This window comes from Anguilla rostrata, chromosome 2, assembly GCF_018555375.3.
Source record: "Anguilla rostrata isolate EN2019 chromosome 2, ASM1855537v3, whole genome shotgun sequence".
In the NCBI taxonomy this organism is placed as follows: Eukaryota; Metazoa; Chordata; class Actinopteri; order Anguilliformes; family Anguillidae; genus Anguilla; species Anguilla rostrata.
In genome coordinates, this window is record NC_057934.1 from 65,679,184 (window position 1) to 65,698,180 (window position 18,997).

The 18,997-nt window shown below is 46.9% G+C and overlaps 2 protein-coding genes across 5 annotated transcripts; both read right to left on the reverse strand.

The window, feature by feature from the left end:
* Nucleotides 1-2,990: 2,990 nt before the first annotated feature.
* On the reverse strand, nt 2,991-14,613 carry LOC135248945 (alpha-1B-glycoprotein-like). Of its 4 annotated transcripts, none has more exons than XM_064324040.1 (10): nt 14,252-14,611; nt 13,564-13,893; nt 10,881-11,225; nt 9,254-9,562; nt 8,630-8,686; nt 7,842-7,934; nt 7,328-7,358; nt 7,126-7,175; nt 6,682-6,716; nt 2,991-3,641 (listed from the first exon to the last, which is right to left on the reverse strand). In XM_064324040.1, the coding sequence occupies exons 1-10, from the start codon at nt 14,322-14,324 to the stop codon at nt 3,549-3,551; spliced, it is 1,416 nt and encodes a 471-aa protein (XP_064180110.1). In that variant the 5' UTR covers nt 14,325-14,611; the 3' UTR covers nt 2,991-3,548. The 4 variants fall into 4 exon arrangements, with proteins under 4 accessions (XP_064180110.1, XP_064180112.1, XP_064180114.1 ...); XM_064324042.1 differs by having other exon boundaries at nt 10,881-11,219; nt 14,252-14,610; XM_064324044.1 differs by lacking the exon at nt 9,254-9,562 and having other exon boundaries at nt 14,252-14,613.
* Nucleotides 14,614-14,675: 62 nt separating this feature from the next.
* On the reverse strand, nt 14,676-18,993 carry LOC135248947 (uncharacterized). Its single transcript, XM_064324047.1, has 6 exons — nt 18,795-18,993; nt 17,811-17,994; nt 16,874-16,976; nt 16,237-16,357; nt 16,033-16,108; nt 14,676-15,710 (listed from the first exon to the last, which is right to left on the reverse strand). The coding sequence occupies exons 1-6, from the start codon at nt 18,885-18,887 to the stop codon at nt 15,316-15,318; spliced, it is 972 nt and encodes a 323-aa protein (XP_064180117.1). The 5' UTR covers nt 18,888-18,993; the 3' UTR covers nt 14,676-15,315.
* Between the last annotated feature and the right edge of the window lie 4 nt (nt 18,994-18,997).

Sequence of the window (18,997 nt, forward strand, 5' to 3'; positions counted from 1 at the left end):
GCCCCCTCCCCCCGCCGGAGGGAGGACAGAGACGACGCGGAGCTCTATGGCGCGCCTCTTCAAAAAGCCTTTCAGCCTCGGCGCTGCGCTTTGTGCGTCCTCCGGATGCCGCAGAGCTGTAAAACGCGCCGCGCTCTGACAGGTCGTTATGTTCCTCGTCGTGCCGGCAGCTGATTTATCGCCCCGTTCGCCGGGTCTGCGCACGAGACAGCTCCGAGCGGTGCGCGGCAGCTCGGCCGTCTGTGAGAAAGTCAAACACGGAAACGAACCGGCGCTTAAGGCTGGAATTCCAGCGCTGCGAACGATAAAGGCCCATACACTTGGGAACGCAGAAGGCACATTGTTGTTTTTTTTTTTTTTTTTTTAAACTTTGGTATTGTAGCGGGTCTCGGCCAATCAGCCGCAGTGTTTCGTTAGTTAGTTGCATTCAGACGCGCTCAGCTGCCGTGGTACAGTGTCGACCAACCTCGTGCTTTCCCAGAGTCATCGTGCCACCTCTTGCTCACGGAGTGTTCCTGGAGGCTGGGTGCTCTCTCTGATTGGTCAAACTGCGTTTTTTTTTTCAGCAGACCAATACGACCAGCGCAGCCCACAACTTCTAATGATTGATACGCCCTGCAACTCACATGGCATGATTCATGTCAGCGTTGGTTCTCAGGCTATGAAACTTCAAGCACATTCACATCACCCCCCCCCCCCCCTCCAGTTTCTGTTTCTGTCCTACTCTCTGTCTCTCTCTCTCACACACACAAACACACACACACACACACACAGATCCCATCCGCATTCTTATGCCCTCAGGTACTGCTTTGCTTGTGTTTACTGTCTTCGTTGCAGGGCGTTGTTTTCATATGATCAGTAGAGGCAGTTCAGTCAAATGTTGGGCATTTGCCATGATGTACGCCAACTGCCAAAGCAAATGCATTTTAAACCATGAGAACCGAAATGAAAAGTGAGTTAGCAGCGGCTAAAGAAGGCCGAGAACTTCACCTACCCAGAACCTCCTCTTGAATGCTTTATATGATTAGAACTCAAATGCATATTGTATTACAGGAAGCACATAGCATTTTTGAGGCATTACCTTTCTCATAAATTACTCCATACTAATTATCTCATTATGACCATGCTGATGAATAGTTTCCCGTTCCAAAAATAAGTTCCTATGCCTTATCTCATGGTCTCAATTATTCAACAATGACTTTTGCAGGTGTAAGTCTGTTCGGGAAAGTTGAAACAAGGAGCTGACAAAAAACTGACACTGTGATTTGCTCCACCTTGCTTAGATCACTGTAAATTATTTCACAACAAAACAAGCATAAACTGCCATGCTGATTGTACTACATCAGCAACACACCTCAAATACCTCTTTGGTTCCAACAATGGTGCGATTGACATCTAAAAAAGAATTGAACGTAACTCACTGTCACTATTCACTATATACACCTGAACTTCACAGTTATCACACTATATTTATTTTATTTAAAAACTATGTTGCTCAAAAATGGCCAATTTTATATTTGGTAGCATTGTAATTTATGTTAGCACAAAAGCCTATCTGAGGACTCGGTTAGGAAAATAACCATGACTATGAGCCTACAAACGGCACCTCTGTTTTTTTGTTTTAACATTGTAACCCTATTACCCATAATGTGAAATTGCATTGTGCCCAAAAATTTAATCAATATATCCGTTAATATGAGGTTCAATGGGTGTAAAATGAGTGGCAGGATGACGTGTTCTGACCGCTAGCTGAAACTATGCAAAGCTAACTGCCTTTTGCATTCAGGATGACTCATGGCTGCGAGGCCAAGCCCTTTTGTGAGAGTGATGTTTTGTGTCATCACACCTGATGCAGTGACTCAGGGGGCACAGCCTTCGCCCAATGAGATAAAGAGAGTCCGTGACGTCATTAAAGCTTCAATACACGCCCAGAATCTTATCATAAAACGTACTAATTTCTTCCTACAACTGATGAATTGGGTCTGGATAATCGAACCACCGCCCACTTCTATATGGTCGCATGGGTCAATAGAAACTGGAGGAGGTGTAGGAAGCTGCCTGTCCTTAAATTGACCACATTTCCAATATATGGTGCCCAATAATGGGGGTAAGAACCACTCTCAAACTTCTGCCAGAATATCCTCGATCAGCCCTGTGATATTTAACATTTTGACTCTTTCGGGTAATGTTGGATGCATCCATTATACTCATTTAGTCTCAAACAATCACGGTAGAGATTTACAGTAATGACTTGTGATTGAATGAGATCAGAAAATATATATATATTGCTATGTTTCTATTTCTTCATTTATTTCTGTCTGAAAAAGCATGTTCTCTGAGAATGGAACTCCGTGTCGGAGGTGTATTAAATGAAGAAGCGCAAAAACAGTAACGATCTGAAGGAGTGCCACTTTGGAATGGATTTTCTCTCTCTCTAAGCACTGCGATTACGTCTTGCCTTTCTCAGTTCACACAATAAAACCCCAAAAAACCTGATGCACAGCTGCTCTATGGCTTCTCTGGTCTTTCTTGGCCTCTCAGGGTATTAGGATAGCATTGCCTTTGCTGGCAAGGGATCCGTCTCCAAGACAACCTAGACGGTAACTCTGTCACTACCGTTTAGGAACTGACAACACTAAAATAAGCTTCACTCAAATGCCGAGAGAAAAATACAGCCATGTAAGTCACACATTTCTGAACATTACATAATATATCACCCTGTTCTCACATATTGTCAGGATCCACTGGAATTGTCAGCTATGCTGATTTACAGTTTCGGTAACTTCACTGAGCAATAAGGTGAGCAAGTGGCGCAATTCTATTTCTGTGGGTTACAGCGCCCTCTTGTGACACGTTGAAAGGATCACATCTGAGCTCTGAGTGAATACCCAGTGAATGAGCACTTAATGAATGGGAAACCATGAATTGATTTTAAAGACACACAGAGCCAGAACTGGCTAAACTAGGGAAAAAGTCACTATGCATCATAGTTAATAAAGGATATACATTTATTGGATGCATTGACATTGCTTTTTTCAGTTTCCACACTTTGAACAGTCTCTTTGATTTATATGTACACACACAAACTTAATGCAACTAGAAACTATGTACATACCAATTAAATTATAAGTGCAATATGTGAATATATTTGAAAAGTAAGGTCTGGTATGATTGTGCGCAAGAAGATGAATGAGAATGAAGAAAAAAAAACATTAACAGAACTGAAAGCGAAAAACAGAAATGACGTGTGTGTGTGTTTGCGCGTGCATGTGTGTATGTGTGTGTGTGTGTGTTTAAATGGTCACATTGTTTATTGACAGTGATTAGGAATAGATTTCTGCGCCCAGAGTCATGAGTTGTAAGCAAGCGAGTGTCAGATCGATGTGGTTCATTTGCAGTGATATCACAAATATATTTGTTGCAGGACCAGAATACACCCCAGGAACATTCACTGAGAGAGAGAGAGAGAGAGAGAGAGAGAGAGAGAGAGAGAGAGAGAGAGAGAGAGAGGGGGGGAGGAGTAGGGGGGAGGTCCATGGAAGTGGTGGTCAGCAGGCCGGGTTCTCAAACGTAGAGAGAGGGCACTGAGGAGCCGACAGTGAAGACGTTCTGAGGCGGGCTGTGGAACCAGGACCCCCGTCCTGCATACACCCCCCAAAAACACATCCCAGAGAATACAGGCAATTTCAGTTCACAGTCCCACAACCAAAACACACTATTAAAGCTAAACAGGCCTAACAGCACCATCCGACCATACAAAGCATTAAAAATCATCGCACTCCTTCTCCCACCTACAGCCCAGCCCATCTCAGCAGCCTGGTTCCTATTCTGTACCCCACCCCTTTTTCAAACGAGAAGTTTGACTCGTTCCCAAGAAAAATGTCGTGCTGTCTCGTTGAAGAAGTCGGCACTCTGACCCCGTCGCAGATTTAGCGTGTTTTTAATTAAAAGCTGGAGACTCGAACAGACTGGCGAACTGGAACAGTGCCAGCGCATGCCAATGTAACACCTCAAAATGCACAGCACGCATTTCTACAGATACAGGAGGACATCTCTGAGGCCCAGACACACGCTCGACTCAATATGACCCAAGCTAAAGTGACAACACAAAAAACACGAGACGAAACAGTTATTACAATACAAAACAATACAATACAAAACAATACAAGACAAAACAATACAAGACAAAACAATTAATACAATACAAGCTCTTTTATATTGGTCAATGTTAAAGGGTGCTTTACAAGAGAAAGAGGCAGATAAGACAAGGTTATGTCTTGAGACCAGATTTAAAAGAACCAATTACTGCTGCACCTTGGATCTGAAATGGAGAGATGGTGTGTTTTTAAAGGCATGAAAGGCCCATTCTTACCATAAAACGCTCTTATGTTCTTATGCTCTTAGGAGGTAGGCCTAAGGCATGCACACACATAGGCCGCTCAGGAGGTTTTTCTCCCCTGTGCTGTTAACAGCTTTCATCTTTGAGCCCCCCCCCCCCCGGTGACCAGCGGGGGTGACAGCTCAACAAACAGAACTAGCAGCCAAGGCCTCCTTGGTAGCTAAATATCCCGATGTGATAGTTTAAACCAAGGCTTACTGTATTAAAACCAGCAGCTCAGAATGAATCCTGTGCACGTACAGCACGTGCTGATTCAGGGCCAGACCTGGGTCAAGTACGTATTTGTTTAGGGTTCAAATGCTTTTCTGTGCTCTGTTGATCTTGCCTGGTGTAACTGAGCCTGCCAATATGACCAGAAGACGGGGTCTGCACTTTTTTCAGAGTATTTAATTGGTTCCAACACACCAGACAAGATCAGTAAAGCGTAGAAAAGTATTTGAATCCAAAACAAATAGGTATTTGACCCAGGTCTGGTCAGGGCACAGGCTGTCTGTAAGGAGCAGGAAGCAGAGCGGATGGCCTGGCATCCATTTTGTCAAGCGAATCATTTAATCACTCCGAGCAGAAAGCCGTGGAAGGAGAGGTCTTTCACTTTAAATCCCCCCCTTTCATGACACTTGTTACATGTACCCCCCATTCCAGCACTCTTTGGTAATTTGTATTTGTCCTAATACTGTAGCTTGTTCTTCTGCCTAGTTGGCTTGGCAGAGGTTAGGTCAGAATAGTGTTCACTGTGTGAACTAAACTGTGTTCCTTGGCTAGAAATAGCATGTACGAAATAAGTATTGCATCTTATCGAACCTGTGTATTGTAGTTGTCCATGACCATGAAATGCACTTTTTGTACGTCGCTTTGGACAAAAGCGTCTGCCAAATAAATGTAATGTAATGTAATGTAATGTCTATGCAGCGATAGGTCCAGTTTTAAAATCAACCCTGACAGGTCTACGTTTAACTCGGCTATAGGACGGAGTGTGGCACAGTGGGTAAGGAACTGGGCTTGTAACCGAAAGGTCGCAGGTTCGATTCCCGGGTAAGGACGCTGCCGTTGTACCCTTGAGCAAGGTACTTAACCGAAATTGCTTCAGTATATATCCAGCTGTATAAATGGATACAATGTAAAATTCTATGTAAAAAAAGTTGTGTAAGTTGCTCTGGATAAGAGCGTCTGCTAAATGCCTGTAATGTAATGTAATGAATAGATTACACGTGGTGGCCACAGTCAGAGCTGGTTTTGACGGCGAAGGTTTTGCTGCGTTGAGTGTGGCAGGGTGGCACATTTCTCCCCGGGTTACAACACCGGTGAGCACGCCGCAGGCGGCGATATCTCAGACTCATGCGACTGGTGACGCTCGACGTTACGCTTGCACAGCGCAGCGCGTGTTTCCCGTGTGGAGCAACGAGGAGGTCATGGCCTTTTTTGCGCAATGTGGCGAAAGGGAGGAGCGCATTTCCTCGCAGCACAGGCTGGACTGCGCTAAGAGCTGTGCGGTTTATGAAGAGAGGAAGCACACGTCAGGCAGGCCAGAACTTTCACAGCGCAAAAGCTCACTATAGACTGCCAACGGGCTTTTTATATCATGCTTTACTAAGAACAACCACTGTCTGACAGACTTCCTCCTGCAACAGGTGTCCATTAATAGAATTCCGCTCATGAACACAGGTTTCTGATTATAGCGAGGATGCTGTGGGCGGCTCAGAGCCTGAGATTGGTACAAAGGACAGGTAGTATTGAATTAAGAATAGCTCTTTTGAACGTGTGATGCGCACAATGACACCCCAGACGGAAATTCATGCAAAAGCAGAAAATTTGAGAGAAAGAGAGACAGAGAGAGAGAGAGAGAGAGAGAGAGAGAGAGGGACAGAGGAGAGAGAGAGAGAGAGAGAGAGTCTATGTTGCTGCCTGCCATAAACTGAGGGACAGTGAGTGGCAGTCACCTGATATTTGATGACAGTTTATTTGTTTTGTTTTGTGTTGATATTAAGTTTAATTTGTTTAATTATTTATTTATTTATTTATTTATTTATTTTATGACTATCTATTTTCTACTTCCATCCACTGTATTTTCTACTATTTACTGTAGTATGTTTTCTAATTAATGTTTAGCTTTTCAATGTTCAAACACTTGCTTTGGCAATATGTACAGTGTTACGTCATGCCAATAAAGACATTTGAATTTGAATTTGAATTTGAATTTGAATTTGAATTTGAATTTGAATTTGAATTTGAATTTGAATTAGAGAGAGAGAAGGAGAAAGAGAGATGAATGTACTGGAAGTTACCTGGGAGCCGATGCTTATGCGCCTCAAGGTTAGGTCTGGGAAAGCACAATAGAGCAGGCAGGATGAACAGAATAATATAAAAGATGACACAAATGCACACACATACAGACACACATGTATGCGCACACACATACAGACACATGCACAGACACGCACACACACGCATGCATACACACACACTACACACACTGACACACACACACACATATATAGACCCACATATATAAACACACACACACACACACACACACATGCACTAGCATGCACGCGCACGCATGCGCGCACGCACACTGCTGACCCTGTTATGACCCTCGTTTGGATAAACAATCAGTCAGTCATGAAACGTATCGGCGGTGGCCACTGAAAAGCAGTAATAATGACACAGGAATGCCGGTCCCACAATTCAAAAAGCAACACAGAGCCCACAACACTGAAAAGACTTGCCGAGGGTGTGGTCCACAGCGTGATGATGCTTCCACAAAGGAGCTTCCTCCCTGCACACAACAAAAGGCATTGAGGGGAACATTACCATGTAGGCTTGTTTCAGCTCTTACATTAAGCACACTGAAAAAGACAGTGTCTACACTGTATATATCAGTAACAGAAATATCATTTAAATATGGTTTGTTTCCAGTCTTTCGCCCACCTCCTCTGCTTTTTCACAGCCAGCGCTTTTACTGAAAGAGAAACAGAAATGCACCGCTGTTAAAAACCCCTTTTGAAGTCCGGCAGTTGACTACTGTAGTATTTATTTAATTTTGAACAAAGGTTCCCCTCTCGTCAAACTAATTTGGGAATTGAGGTCGTGCCTCTCAGGTCTTGGCCCCGCCCACAGTAGGTACACTCTCGCTGATGTGTGCGCACTCCTGAGATGCACTCACCCTACAGCCAACCAGTAACCCTGGAAGTAACACATGACCTGTATTGCAGCTAACAGCCAATAGCCCAAGAACAGCTGGTGCACACCTGGGAGGAGCTATTGAACCTGCCTTAAGCCAACTGTGACCCACTGCTGCAAGCCTATGAGAAACCCACGCTTGGGCATATTATTATTATTATTATTATTATTATTTATTTATATGACATTCAGGGTTTACATCTATTAAAAATGAATCTATAAATATAAATATGTTCCTGTGTGCTGCTGCTCTGCACCGTACCTCTCCTGTGCACTCCGATGCCCAGCCCTGTGAGCACGACCAGGAACAGCAGCACTGCAGATACACAGCCAGCAATCAGGGGCCAGTCAGGAGCTGCAGGAGGACCGATGAACACAATCCAGCTCACGCGCACACCACGCCCACACACACGCACAACACACACACAACCACCACACATAATGCCACACACGACACTGCGCACAGCACACACAACACCACATGCACCATGCACAATCACACACTGCACACACATACCAACACACCACACATCAGACACACAACACACACACACACACACCCTGCACCAATCACACACACACACATGCATCCTAGGAGCACAGGGGCCAACAAGGGGTACTGGTTAAGGAATACAAGAGTTGTCACAGGCATGCAAGTTTGAATCCAACAATTCAAAGGGGCACAGCTGTGGCACTCCTTAGTGAGGCACAATACCGAACTGTAAGTAAATGCCCAGCTGTATTAATGATCAATTTAAAATTGATGTATTTTGTCTGTGGATAAGGGGAGTCTGTGGAGAAGCATATAATAAAACTGCTGAAGGGTGGACATCGTGAGAGGACAGACAGGAAGTAAACACAGGTGAAGGGAGACAGCAGACTGAGACTAATTAATAGTTTCCTTTCAGGCTCTGCAGTCACACGGAGAGCGCAATCGGAGGTATACTGGAATTCTGATGCCATTAAACAATACCTAATGTGTGTGTGCTGCTTTCAGCAGGACAGGCTGGGAGAGATTCTGTGGTGAGAATTAACATTTTGATTTGTTACCTGAGAAAGGAGAAGGGGAGGGGGGAGGAGAGACTTCAGCAGGGATGAAGTTTGTTCCTGAATGAAAATACATAAAAGCAGTCAGCACAAAACAGCTGAGAGGACTAGACTGGTTCAACTACAGTAATAGTGAAACTCACAAATTGCAGCACACACGCACACACACTGGTTCTCTCTCACTCCCTCTGTCTCATACGCACGCACTGATATATACACATACACATTGTCTCTCTCTCTCACTCTCTATCTCACACACACACTCACACACACTCTCTCACACACGCACACACACACACACTCACGCACACACTCCCTCACGCATGCACACACACGTACAGGCACACACATGCTGTCTCTCTCACTCTCTATCTCTCACACACAGTCACACACACTCTCTCACACACGCACACTCACACACTCTCTCACACATGCACACACACACAGGCACACACATGCTGTCTCTCTTACTCTCTATCTCACACACAGACAGACACACACACACACACACACACACTCTCTCACACTCCCTCTCTCTCTCACACACACACACACACACACACACACTCTCACAAATACACACACACACTCCCTCATAAACACAAACACACACACACGCACACACACCTGTGTGGCTGGGTACAGTGATAGGCAGGCTGCGCTCTGATTCGCCGAGGAGCACGCTGTACTGGCACTGGTACTGCTCTGGGTCTGGGTCTGGGTCTGGGCCTGGGTCAGGCCGGAGGACGGGTAGGGTGAGGTACACCGCATGGCGGGCGGGTTCAGCTTGGCGTGAGGACACGGGGAGCAAGGAGCCCAGCCGAAACAGGGCGAACCGGGCCCCGGGGTATGCCTGCGGGCCCGTGCACTCCACAGTTACCACTTGGTCTCCAGGGTCCGGATCCAGCAGGGAGAGCGTGGGCGGCGGCAGCAACTCTGTGAGGACGGAGAGCACAGCATTCAGAATCGCAGCTCCAGCTCAGGCCACAGGCTGCGGACGGGTCATAAACAAATTAAACCGTTGTTCCCGAGGAGACCACTCAAGCCCTCTGTGATTTTGTCATTGAAAATCGCATTTATGTTGTTTGGCTAATTCGGGTATCATGGTCTAATCCAGTGATTCTCAACCCCGGTCCTGTGGAGACCCACTGTGCGTGCTGGTTTCAGGTCCAAGCATAATAACAAGCTATGTTTTGTAATGAGCTGCTAATTGTTCTTTATTAGATATGTTTATATTCATGGATGATTTACACAATTAAATCTGACATTGTATCAGATACAGCTATGTATACCCTGAAAAAATAAATGTCCCATATTCACACCCCAGGAATATCAATCAGGCAGACCAACTTATGCTTTCATTTTTTTGTGCTGTATGTGCTACATGATAAATAACTGCAGTTGACAGAGGTTCCATTTTGAATTTATTCAATTACAAACTAACAGATGAAATCAGATGGGTCCCATTTGCTGAGAACGTTGAAACCTGAAACCATCTGTGTAAAATGGCAACAAGCCAAAAACTGCATTGTGTTAAAATAAGTTTAACCACACAATTATGGTTGTACTTCACGACCGAGGCTGAGAGCCACTGGTCTAACTGCGTAAGAATCTCAGCAGGCGTAAGAACCGCTGGTGATATAAACATGGTAACTGCAGAAGCCCTGAAAACAAACCCCAAAAAATCTTGGCCCTCCAAGACAGAAGTTGCGCCTCTATTTCTCAGCTATCCCCATGCTAGCCCAGAGAAAGAGGCCTCATCACAGTGCCATCTCTGACTCAAAGACCACTCTCTCTCTCTCACACACACACACACTCGCTCTCTCTCTCTCTCTCTCTCTCTCTCTCTCTCTCTCTCTCTCTCACACACACACACACACTCTCTCTCTCTCTCTCTCTCTCTCACACACACACACACTCTCTCTCTCTCTCTCTCTCTCTCACACACACACTCGCTCTCTCTCTCTCTCTCTCTCTCACACACACACACTCGCTCTATCTCTCTCTCTCACACACACACACATTCGCTCTCTCTCTCTCTCTCTCTCTCTCTCTCACACACACACACACACACACATGCTCTATCTCTCTCTCTCTCTCTCTCTCTCTTCACACACACACTCGCTCTCTCTCTCTCTCTCTCTCACACACACACACACTCGCTCTCTCTCTCTCTCTCTCACACACACACACACACACTCGCTCTATCTCTCTCTCTCTTTCATTCTCTCTCTATCGCTCGCTCTCCCCTCACCTGAGACGGTGATGTGGACAGGTGCGCTGGCGATGGAGTTCGCGTGGCCGCCGCCCGGCAGGACGACCCGGTACACGCAGGTGTAGGAGCCCCCTTCCTCTCCCCTCACGGGGCCCACGTGGAAGGACGCCTCCGAGCCCGGGGGGTCCGGGGACGCCGGAGAGACCACGGAGCCCTCGGACTGCGCCCCCGTCCTCAGCAGGAAGAAGGCCTGGGGGGCGGGGCTTTGGGACGGAGGGGCGGAGCAGTGGAAGGACAGGCTTTGGCCACTGACTACCCTGCCCCCGTGGGGCTCCACCGACAGGGACGGCTGTAGCGGAGGAGAGGCGGGGGCGGGGGCTGGGTCTGTGGACGAAGACGGGAGCACAGCGAAAGAACAAAGGGATTACATAGGACATCTTATGTCCTTTTATGGATCAGAAGCAATTGAAACACGAAGCCCAAAGTCTGCATATAATACAATGCAAAAAAAAATAAAGAAAATTTTTTCTTGCGTTTCATTCTAAATCTGAAATGTAAAAAGAAAATGTTAGCTGCAGCTGAAATAAACCACAGAACACATGCAACAGCAAACGTACAGTTTTTTAAAAAGAATTAAGTACACTAGTACACTACACAGGCCTGCTTATGACTAAGAGTAAGAGCTGATGGGGGGAGGGGGTCAGTTCGTTCTCTTTGTGAGAGCTGTGTCAGGTAAACTGTAGTTTAGATGTGGTTCAGCTTTGCTTCAACAGTTTTGTCTCTCTTTAACTGTCACACCTCATGTTATTGTAACCTATCCTCCACCACCTGCAACCAGCTCTCCGTTGATGATAATGTGACTGTGTGCGTGTGTGTGTGTGTGTGTGTGTGTGTATGTGCACCTGTTTGTATGAATGTGTGACCGAGAGAGCCTGTGTGTGAGTATGTGCTTGAGAGCAAGTGTGTGTGTGTGTGTGTGTGTGTACATATACAGAGGCAGTTCCACAGATACTAGCAGTGGTAGGAAGACACACCCATCACAATGTGGAGAGGAAATATTAATTCAGAAACTTGGTAACTTGAGAGTCAGTTGTGGCTGTTTTTCAAAGCGGAAGGGAGGTTGCCAGTAGTATACCGGTTTTTAAATCAATCCTTACTTTATGTGGCTTCCAGTTAAATAGATTTCAAATCAATTGCTGAACATAAAACATAACAAACTCAGCAAATGTGGGTTCCGTGTTACATCAACACAGCAGTTATTCTGAATTGTAATAGTTAATCATTGTAATTTGTACATATTTGGGACAATGAAAGTGGCCGTTTTGGGCAAACTAGGACCAAGTGAAAGTGTATTGTACACGAACAGGAGATTTTTTTTCTCTCTTTGTTGCAGTCTGCTATTTACAGATTATGCGATTATGAAAACCAGATTAGGATGTTTGATGGAGAACAACTGCAGATATTTACCAATGAGACAGTTACCAAAGCAACAAGAAAAGGCAGAAGACAACTGTTGGAAATCTGGACTTTAATGAAAGACAGCCTTTGATAAATGTAGAAACTGCGGCTAACAATTCCACGCTTTCAGTGGCTCCATTGCTAAAAACAGAGTTATAGCACGGGCTATTACCAGATCCTTCAGTGATTATGGTGCAAGCCCATAAAAACATTTTATAGCAGAAGATAGCACTTGGACTGATATTTTATGGACAGCCTGTGAAACGATGCTTTATGAGTCTTATGACATTTTATAGTAGTTGGAGAGCAGTTTTGGAGCAGCTCGGAGGGCCATTTACAAGGCAACGTCCAAGTCCAGTCTTAAAGAAACAAACGTGGAAATCTGTCTTCTCTTGGTTAATTAGCCACAGCGTTGTAAAGAAATGCCAGGTCGTCTTTGCGTCCTTCAGTTAACTCTGTTAGTATCAAAGGAAGATTTCTCTGTGGAGATTGGATTGTTATTTGCAATATGGCCCATCCCAGTGACTGATGAAACATGAGCATTTGTAGCTGAAAGCCATTAGGGAGCACTGAATTCAGACCAATTTCACTTAGCTGACCATTGATGCAGGCTTTTGGATAAAGAATGATGCCATTTTGTCTTTCCAATCTAGTCACGTTCCACTGCCCAGGGACAAGCTTCAGACTGACAACATCCTGTTTTTGTTCACTAATTACTTCATAAACACTAAATGGCTTTGCTAAAAAAAAAGAACTAATGTTCACCCAGAATGATCAAACTGGATAGAAAAATCCACAATAAATATTTTTTGGAATCTCCAAGACTATTAAAAAAGACAAACTTAACAGACGTCGGTTGAGCAATGAATTAATGGAACGAGGGATAAAATTCTTATGGAAAATCTGTTATAAATTCTAGTCATTTTCAGCTAATTTCAGTAAAGATTTTGAATCGCACTGCACAGATATGATCAAATATTTGCAGAAATAAAGCAGCCCTTAGTGCTTTCCTTATGTTGAGGCCTCCATCACATGCTGGGCTGAGGTCAGTTGTACTAATGCAGCCACTAGCGCTAGCACCAGTAAATGTGCCCTCTAAACAAAATAACAAAGTAAAGTACTACAGCCAGGCCAAACACCACTGTGTTAAACACAGGGGTCACCAAGGCAACAAACTGCCATTAACTGCCGAACTGGAAGTGAGTGTTCCAGTCAAGCGTTCCGGCTGAGGGCAGCGGTGCCTCGGCCCAGCCCACACACTCACCGCTCAGACGTATGCAGGGGCTGTACTCGCTGTACCTCCGGTGGCGGTCCAGGTATATGCAGCAGTGGGACTCCTGGCTGAGCCCGGCCTCCCCTCTCAGACTGAAGTGGGCCTCCTGCCGCTCCTGTGGAAACTCCACCAGGTCCACCTGCTCCACCTTGTCCTCCTGGCCCACCTGCGCTGCCCGCCTGACGAGATGGAACAGGACTCCCGCATGGCCGTCGGGGGCGCGGCACAGCAGGTCTATCGCGCCCCCTCCCTGAGGGGTCTGCCGGGTCAGAGAGGGTGCTGGGAGATCGGACGGGCGGGGGTCTGCTAAACAGACCAGATCTGGTGAAGAGCAGGAGACCAAGAATCATCATCATCACTTCTGTTTCAGACTTTACAACGGTTTTCCGAAAAATCTCAATTCACCTTTAAGAGAAAGCCAGATAGAGACAATGTTTTCTTAAAGCAATATCCGTTTTGCTCTTCCAGTGTTACCTTTTGTTCAGGGTGTAAGGTTTCTGTACAAACCTGCACCATTTCAATAAGTTTCAACAAGTCCTGTTTGGTTTGTCCCTAGTCTCCTTGAAAATACAAATCAGACCACACGTGAGCAAGACCAGGACAGTCACAGTGAAAAACGTACAAAAAAACAGCAAATTCAGTAACATTTAGGCACAGTCAGGAAAGAGGAAAAACTTACCGCACAACAACAGTATGCTGCTGGCCAGGAGAACAAAATCCTTCACTGAGCAGGGATGTGCACAGACTGCCATTCCCCAGGGCGCAGGACAGTTAGCATTCACCTAACGGCACAGTCCTTCGGCTGGAAGTGAACTGTGGCAAGTTGGGTATGTGTGTGTGTGTGTGTGTGTGTGCGCGTGCGGATGTGTGTGGTTTGTGGAACCAGCAGGCACAAATTCAGCATGCAATATGCAATATGCAATATGCTCTTCTCACGAAACAGGAACACGTTCTTTCTACATTTTTTCATTTCATTCGGCTGTGAACGTCCTCGGTGTCAGTGAGAAAGGATGTGAAGTCACCTAAACAGGAAAGAAAACCGCAGATGCGGGGGTAGCAGGAATCCCAAAAAAAGGTTAGAGAAAAAAGACAAGAAAATAAAATACACGACACTACTGCATTTTATTTAGGGAATTGAACACCCTGATTCATTTTATTTGATCATTACAATGATCTCAGTATTCACAATAATTAAAGGCAACACGTACATTATATAAAATTCACCCGTTTGTCAAACTCTCTTTTAGAGAGTCATTACATAATGCTGTCATGTTATATTAAAATGAAACGTCCGGAGGCCAAATCTGGGTATTTACCTCAGCATTTAAATCAACTTTCTCAAGCCAAGTGCAGTGCTGTAACTGAACTCATGCAACGACACTCACGAAGCCCATCTGAACTAGAGAGAGCCTGCATCTCCCTTCACTTCATTTTTCCCTTTCCAAGGTACCGAGACAGTTCATTACAAACCCATCAGCTCGCTCTCCCCAGTCAAGATGACAGAAAACACGGTAATGACTCATCGCTCGTAATTAGAAGAGCGCGTTCGGTTCGACAGTGCGCGTGTCGTTATGAGGCCGTGGAGAATCTTCACTGCCAAAAACCAAGAATAGATCACAACAGGCAAAAAGCTCATAGGCAGCTCATCCCCACTCCGCTGAGGGTCCCAGCAGTTTCTTCGGAAGCCAGCTGGGTTGCTAGGCAATGGCGCGATGCGTGCGGGACGCTGATAGGCTGATGATGTCAGAAGAGTGCCAGGGCCTGAGCCCCGGTGAGGGGCGTGCTCCGATCGGGGCTCTGGACCGAGCGTTCGGGGGTGCGGTGAGAGAGGACCGGTGGGTTTTGGGGTACGGTTCCTACGCAGGAGATGTGAGCCCTAACCGTGTCTCTCTCTTGTGCTGCGTGCAGTCTCTCCAGCAGGGCCTGTACCCCGGGACAGAGAGAGTGCAGGTCCTGGGACAGAGTCTCCGAAAGGGCGTGGCACACCCCAACCATCCCCCTCACCCACACCGCCCTGCTTCCCCAGGCCACAGCCTCCCGGCCCTTCAGTACCACCTCCCACACGCCAGGGGGCGCAAGAGCCTCCGGATGCTCCAGTGTTCGCCTTAACATCCAGGAGAACCCCTCAAACATGTGCTCTGGAGATCAAAAGAGGATAATCCAGTAAAATAAGATTCAAACTTTTCGGCACAGATGACATTAGTTAAAATCCCTGTTATATAGTAAATCTGTGTGAAACACTTCATGCCTTGGGTTATGCTATGTGTATTATTCAGCTGTAAAACCGTGATTTCAAAAAACATGCCTTCCAAAGGCGCATCCATCATTTTTCAACCCCAGAGTGAAGGGAGTTGGATATTAGAGTCTGATTTTTTTTTTTTAATTTTTTTTTTAGTTGCATAAAATTGCTTAATTACAAAATCCACTTTCCCTCTCAACAAATATTCACAACACCCTTACCAATGGCAGGCAGGTACTTTGCAACAGTCCGCCTTGGTCCTGACCCCTCATCTTCCCCACACAGCTCGAAGAGACCCTGGATCAGCGCGTGCAGGCAAAGCGCAAGTCAATTTGTGTCGTCTGAAGTCGACTCCTACCCACCCCCCCCCCCCCCCCCCCGAGCGCAGGGCGTGTGATCGAAGCGCGAGCCCACGCGTTTCTGACCTGCAGGCAGTCAGCGACTGCGCAGAGGAGCTCGGTCTGAGCGCAGACGCTGCGGCACACCCTCCAGCAGTCCGCCAGGCGGGCCTCCTCTCCGCTCAGCAGGCCCCTCAGGGCCACCAGCCTGGGCGGCGAGCACAAGGGAACACACACGGCCTCGCAGAGGTGAGGACAAGTTCGGGACCTAATCTACACCCCCCCCCCCCACCCCCAAAACTTCAGGACCTAGTGTCCTAGTGTTTATACCCGGGGGGGGGGGCATTGTGGACAAAACAACCTCTCAAACTGGGGCAGGTGGTGTAAAGGGTCAGATAAAATAATTTGTCCAGAAATATACATTGATTTGAACACACTGAATTATGAATGGTAAAGAGGAGGGATATTTGCTGAAAAAGAGTAAGAGGATTTAAAGTGGGGGGGGGACAAGAACGGGTGTGTGGGGGGGGGGGGGCGGGGGGCCATTGACCCTCTGGCCAATACCAGGGACAAAACTGATATTTCCTGATATGGACGAAACGAGTGTAGGACTGTTCTGCCTCCAACATTATCATTGTATTTGTATGCGATTGATTACTGATTTTGCAATGATCACCCTCTGGAATGTGTTATGCTGGATGGTATCTGCATTGCTGCTGCTTACCGGTAGCCCTGCAGAATCTCCCTTTTCAGGAAAGCATCGGTGATCTCAGAATCCAGCTGTGACATCACCTCCTGCAGACTGCCACCAATGGGCGGATCCCGCCCTGAGCAAAATGACAGTTGATTCAGCGAGCCCGCCAAGCCCCGCCCTCACCAACTGCCTACATTCAACAGAATTTGAAAAGATCCCCCGAAAACTATGAATGTGCTGACACCTTGTGGATGTACCGTGCGCTTTGTGTTGCTGCTTCGTGTAATGTGTGGAATGAAACTGTGATTCACACGACTATTCACCAGTCACAATCCTGTGACAATTATGTTTTGGATGTGAAGTAAAAAATATGCAATCACAGATGGCCCCAGTGAATAAGCCTGCATTATATTGCGACACAACAGAGAAATTTATTTCAAATCATTAGGGGAAAAAAATGGAAAAACTGCAAATAATACATAGATATTGTTCTTTTTTATTTTACTTTTTTATTTTGTTTTGGAGGGGGGTCACACCAGGGACAAAACAGGACACACTGAGCAGTGGGGTGTGAGTGAGGTATCCCTGACAGAAAGCCACTGTGTCCTAACGTTATCCCTGCTACCTTCCTCTCCCGGCCTTGCTGTTCAGAACTGCTGTTCTGCACAATGCCCACTTCTACACTTCCTCTGTGATCTTCCTCTGACAGTAACAGAGCGTTTCAGGAACAGGACTCCCACATAACCTCATACAGAAACATGAATGGCATACACATGACGCTCTCTCCAGGAGCAAGCACAGCAGAAGAGTAGACATAACTCTGCATAGAGACAGAAGAACCCAAGCACATCGGTTCTTCCACTGCCCACCATAATAACCTAGCGCAGCAAATATACATCAGCACGTCAGCCGCACCAGCAGCAGCAGCAGCAGTGCCCGGGCAGGTTAGACGGGCAACGCTACGCACCGACAGTGTTGAAGTGGAGGGCAGCGCGCTCCGGGGACGCGAACACGGCCTGGCGGAGGGAGAGGGGGTCGTGCTGCGGAAGGCACAGCCAGGCGGATCCGTCCTCGCGCAGACAGTACAGGACCAACCGCTTCCGCAGGGCGAGGAAGCGCCACTCCGCGCCGCCGCGGGGGGCCTGGAACGCCTGCGGGCGCACGCGCACACACAGCACCAGGTGACTCCCCCCGGCCGCCACCCACCTGACTCAGTTCACCAGGGAAACAGTCAATCAATCAATCAATCAAATTTTATTTGTATAGCGTATTTTACAGCAGTTGTCACAATACGCTTTACCAGACAACCCTGGCCTGAACCCCCACAGGAGCAAGCCTGAGGCAACAGTGGCAAGGGAAAAACTCCCTGTGGCAGATGGGGAGAAACCTTGGAAGGAACCAGGCTCAAGGAGGGGGAAACCCATCCTCCTCTGGTCGGCTCAGGGTGCCGACTGGTGACCAACAGCTCAGCCGGTGCGCTGTGCAGGTCACTGTCTGAACGATAACAGCGGGCAGAAGCCTGGCGTGGTGGTTGAGCGCGCGGGCTCGTAAACTCCGAGGCTGTGCTGTAGTTTCAAATCCCCAGCGGGGATTTGAGTTCCTGTACCCCTGTGTGAGGTACAGTTACACAGCCAAATTCTTCAAGTGCTTCAAATTATCCAGCTCTATAAATGGATAATATGAAATATGTATGTATCCATATATATATACATGGATAAGATGTTGATAAAAAGATTGCAAGCTTGTAATCAACTTCATATGTGATTGTGACATATGCAAACTGCAACACTCTTCACTCTAGTGTGTTTCTTTTGCACCTCTGCACCTTGAACTAATGCACTTGTTGTACGTCGCTCTGGATAAGAGCGTCTGCTAAATGCCTGTAATGTAATGTAATGCAATGCAACAGTGCGTCTATGGGGTGAGAAGTTTTAGGGCGTGGAGCGGATACCCGGAGGTGCACGGGGTGCCTGTGTCGCAGGGCGTCTGCGAAGCACTCCTGGAAATGGGTGGGGAAAGACGTGACCTGCTGCATGTCCCACATCCCCCGTGAGCCCAGGTCAACCACATCCAGGATCAGCCCATCCTTCCCACGCAACTCAGACAACCCAGCCAGCACTGCAGGAAGGATGTGGTGGTGGGGGGGGGGGGGGG

Excerpts from the sequence above, each read along its gene's own strand:
- LOC135248945 (XM_064324040.1), bottom strand. The coding sequence starts at position 14,324 with ATGGCAGTCTGTGCACATCCCTGCTCAGTGAAGGATTTTGTTCTCCTG. Across the intron at positions 13,894-14,251 it reads CAGCATACTGTTGTTGTGCG|ATCTGGTCTGTTTAGCAGAC; the intron begins GTAAGTTTTTCC and ends GCTCTTCACCAG. Across the intron at positions 9,563-10,880 it reads TGTCCACATCACCGTCTCAG|AGTTGCTGCCGCCGCCCACG; the intron begins GTGAGGGGAGAG and ends CCGTCCTCACAG.
- LOC135248947 (XM_064324047.1), bottom strand. The coding sequence starts at position 18,887 with ATGTGGGACATGCAGCAGGTCACGTCTTTCCCCACCCATTTCCAGGAG. Across the intron at positions 16,358-16,873 it reads GAGATTCTGCAGGGCTACCG|GCTGGTGGCCCTGAGGGGCC; the intron begins GTAAGCAGCAGC and ends CTCGCCGCCCAG. Across the intron at positions 16,109-16,236 it reads CAGTCGCTGACTGCCTGCAG|GGTCTCTTCGAGCTGTGTGG; the intron begins GTCAGAAACGCG and ends GCGCTGATCCAG.